Source organism: Nanorana parkeri, unplaced genomic scaffold, assembly GCF_000935625.1.
Source record: "Nanorana parkeri isolate BGI_ZX_2015 unplaced genomic scaffold, ASM93562v1 scaffold1281, whole genome shotgun sequence".
NCBI lineage: Eukaryota > Metazoa > Chordata > Amphibia > Anura > Dicroglossidae > Nanorana > Nanorana parkeri.
The window spans coordinates 492607-496726 of record NW_017307549.1 but is presented as its reverse complement, the minus strand read 5'-3'; the positions used below and the strand labels follow the sequence as shown (position 1 = coordinate 496726).

General features: G+C 43.7%; 1 protein-coding gene across 2 annotated transcripts in view; it reads left to right on the top strand.

Annotated features, from left to right (window-relative positions):
* Positions 1–711: 711 nt before the first annotated feature.
* Positions 712–4120, top strand: part of STK17A (serine/threonine kinase 17a) — a 40400-nt gene continuing 36991 nt past the window's right edge. Inside the window, exons 1-2 of one of the 2 annotated variants that reach the window (XM_018569061.1) lie at positions 712–801; positions 2281–2471. In XM_018569061.1, coding sequence (XP_018424563.1) covers positions 2290–2471 — 182 coding nt within the window. In that variant the 5' untranslated portion in view covers positions 712–801; positions 2281–2289. Of the gene's footprint in view, positions 806–2280; positions 2472–4120 lie in introns of both variants that reach the window. The other variant, XM_018569060.1, reaches the window with a different exon arrangement.

Here is a 4120-nt window from a genome sequence, read left to right as displayed (position 1 = left end):
ACATTTTGTTTTTAACTTTATGTGGAGTGTACAAATGTCTAGACCCCATTCAGGTCCACACGGTGCACTTGGCTGCCATACAGTGACCTGACGTGGCATTCAGTGCACTGCAATAAAATGTAGCATGTCAGCATTTTATAGCAGTACAGCTTCCTGCTCTTCACACCCATGTAATGGTATAAAAGGGACACATAGAAAACAATTGTTTTCTATTTGTCCTAGAGGCGACCTGCGTTGAACCCATGTAGTAAAATGCAGGTCATTGCAGGCGACCTGCGTTGAACCCGTGTAGTAAAATGCAGGTCACTGCAGTATGTGTGAATGGGCCTCAATGTGGATATATGCATATACAAGAATGTAAGTGGACATAAATACATGAAAACGAATGTAAACTCAGCTAAACCCGCAAAAAGGCGGTTATGCTGTAATAACTTTAGGCTTCCCACATAACTTTTTGCTGTGTGTAGATTCATATAGGAGCAGACTAGCGCAGCATTACACTATATCGCCTCAGTGAAAGCTGTGCGCTGGGACGCCAGGCTAGCTAAGCGCCCTCTAGCGGACTCGCAGGTCTCAACGGTCGGCTTAACTTGTTTGATTGACACCTTGAACCCCGCCTTCTCAGGCTCGCCCGCCCAGTCAGAAAGCTTCTAGTGGGCGGTGATTGAGGTGCATTGTGGGCGTGTCCGGTTATAGGCTGGGTTTGGAGTCTCGGTTGGCTACGGGTGAAGGCAGTTTCAGCCGTTGGATCTGTGAGTGGTGTGTGCACAGCTCTCCGGCTCCGTGTGCAGGACGTGGTATGTTTGCATTGTATCCCGGCTCCAAACAACGCCGTAGGCTTTTATTTACCGAGCGAAGCTTGTCCTATTACCGTAATCTGGGGCTGCTGACCCGCTTCTCAGGTTAAACACTTTACTTGGGAGAGATGTGTAGGCAGTCAGACTCCGGGCATCAGGCGACCAGCGGGCTACATATAAAATGGCAATAATTAGGATGTGAGCAACTGGGAACAGCTGACTTTTAGTCAAGGTTTTAATTAGAGAGACCTGGTCAAAATTCGTGACGCTAACGCACAATGATAAAGATCGTTATTTTTTTTTTTTTAAAGTGACATTTTCAGCCGAGTCCAATGAGATTTCAAGGTTACTGTCACATGGCCAAAATTAAAGACGCGTACCTTGGTTTAAGCTGAGCCCAAGGTGATGGAACTACGGTATGTGTGCAGGACTGACAGGCATGACTACCAGATGCATGTTGGGATGTGTAGTTAAAGTTTTCATGTTGTCATTCACACTTCAGGGTTGGTGGGGTTTTTGTTTTTTTTTATCCAATGGAAAGCTGGTTACTGGGGGAGATGCTTGTTCAGTGCTTAATACATGCATTGTTTGTGTTTTAAGACACTTCCATTGAGGCCACAAATGTGTGATCATGTCCCAAAGAAGCTCCTGTATGTTTTCTGAGCTTTGAGTGACAGAACATCACTTGCATGTGAGTGGGCATAGTAGAATAACTTGGAAGTGCTTCTGGAAACAGAATGGGGGCTAAAGTGAAGGGTGCCCGTTCTTAGGCAGTCATAGCATCTTATAGTGGAAGACTTTCCCTGTTCTGTTGCATGTTGTTTTTTTTTTTTCCCCCCCCTCACTTATAGTCGTGGTAAGAAAAGTTACTTTAGCCCCTAGAAAAGGTGGAGACACTAAAACCGATAAGAACCCATACATTTGGGAAAAGCCAGCACTCTGAAATGAGCCTTGGTTGTTTGAGGGCTCATCTCAACAAGATAAGTGCCGCAAATGTGTTTCTGATGTTTTGGGGCCCCACAGGACCACTTCCTCAAGGTAATAGACATCGGTCACCTTGAGTAGGGAGTCTTGTGAGGCCCCTGAAACATCAGTGAAGGAACATGTGTGTCACTTGTCTTGTTGAACCCTTAATAAAGTTCCAAAAACATGTTCCTCCACCATTGTTTTGGGGCCTCCCTGAACCCCTTTTCTCAAGGTGACAGATGTCTAAGTCTTTGTGTCTTGTGAGGCCCTGAAATGTCGGTGGAGGAACGAGCTATAATTTGGTGTCACCAGTAGCTGCGCACTCTCTATCGGTGGCATTCCTGGTCAGGTTCTGGATGGACTTGGCTATAGTTAACCATAAAAACCTGACTGGGTTTTAACCCTTCCCTGCTCTGCGCTAAATGCAGTTACTTTAAATGAGTTATTTTACTATCTTCTGGTGTGGTTGGATGGTAGACTTCTGGTTTGTGACATTGTTTCTCTCCTTCAGGTGTAGGTTATCGGGATGATCCCTGAAGAAAACTATGGCATGATGGATACATTTTGTAGCACACCGAGGACTGCAAGGAAACAGCAAGACAAGAGAAGTCATGAGAGGCCAGGCCTTCTTGCAGAGCCCACTACTCCGATCCAGAGCCAGCCATTTATGTCTCGTTACACTATAGCCCCAGGCCATGAGCTGGGCAGGTGAGGACCACTTATCTCTCTTTTTTGCATTGGCTTGATGAGAACTTTGCAATCCACATTGATAAATTCCATGTCTGTGTTCGCATGAGTGAGAAAGCTGGTTGTCTTAGGTGTGTGTTTACATTCAAAAGTTTTTCCCATACCTATGAAGGAATTCCGTTTGCTTTTTGTGTCCTTGGACTTGTGCATTGCTGTGGGATGGCTTTTCAGTTTTTTCTTCTTTTGATTGACACAGGTTTTTCAGCTCTGGGTGGCTTTGATTTGTCGTTTCAAAAACAAATGAGCTGATGTGTTGAGCTCTGCCAAGAACGGCAACTGTCATTGGGACTAATGCTGAACAAGCTGTTGAAATGGCATACGACATAATGATTATGACTGCTAGTGTGCTTGTTTTTCCTATTGTGTTAATGGCCATGGCTTTATAATTAGAATTCTTATTGAATATTGTGTGAACAAACCTGCAGATTCTCTCTGCTTATTGCTTGTAAATGTGTATAAATCCAATACCTTTCAAAGGCCACTTCACCCCCACCCATTTCATTTGTTTAATCCCCTCTTTAGTTTATATAGCACACTTATATGGGTCAATTTACATACTGCTCATTCACATCAGACACTGCTCTTACAACCGATGAGCCCCATCTCACATGCATATGCTAGGGCCAATTTACATAAGAGCCATTTACCTAGCAAGCATGTCTTTGAAGTCTGTGAGGAAACCAGAGTACATGGAGGAAACTCAGCAAACACAGGAGAAAACTCCATGCAGGCATTGTCCTGGTTAGGATTCCATTCAAAGAACCCAGTACTGCAAGACAGATATGCTAAACCCTTTTACCTAATGCTGGGTTGTTCTCTATTCACATACCCACCCATACGGCAAATCCAGTGTTATTTAGTATTCTGCTGCCACACACTGGGTCCCAGGTCGCCATCTTCTTAGCCAGCTCCCTCTTTTGGGTTCAGGCAGTCAGCCGCCAATAACTTGGTGCCAGGCCCACCATATTACTCTGTCCGCTGTATGGAAGTTGATGTGACATGCATATCCCAGGGGGCATCACGAGCAGAGCATGTCAAAATGGATGATTGGGTGCCGGGGGCAGGCTGGAACATTATTATTGCTGTTATTAACCAAAAAAAAGGGGGGTGAGAGGTTGAAGGGGAGGAAAGTTATCTTTCTGGGTGAAGGTGCGCTTTCAGCTGTTTTTTGATCTGGATCTCGAGATAAATATGGTTTAAAATTTTTTTTTTTTACGTGACTGAGTTCTGTAAAACTGGTGTTCCTCAAATCTTACCACTTGTTCTGTTTCCTGTGTGACTAATGCAGAAGTTTCTAATTTCTCTGAGAAACCAAATTGGTAATGAAGTGGTATATGTAATGCAAGATTCGTCTTGACTAATGTTCACTTTAGTTGTGTACAGGAAATGACCATATGTTCTGCTAGAAATCCTAGGGGTAAAATGACGATGTTCTTTGTTAGCCATTGTTTATCTGCAAAGATTTCACATCGTGTTGATGTGTAGTCATGATAGCCGTGCTATTTTGAATGTTCTGATCAGTTAACAGCATTAACTGGCTGCTAATCTTTTTTTAGTTAACTTTGTATGCACATGGTGTCACCTTTTTTTTTTTTTTTTTTTTTTTTTTT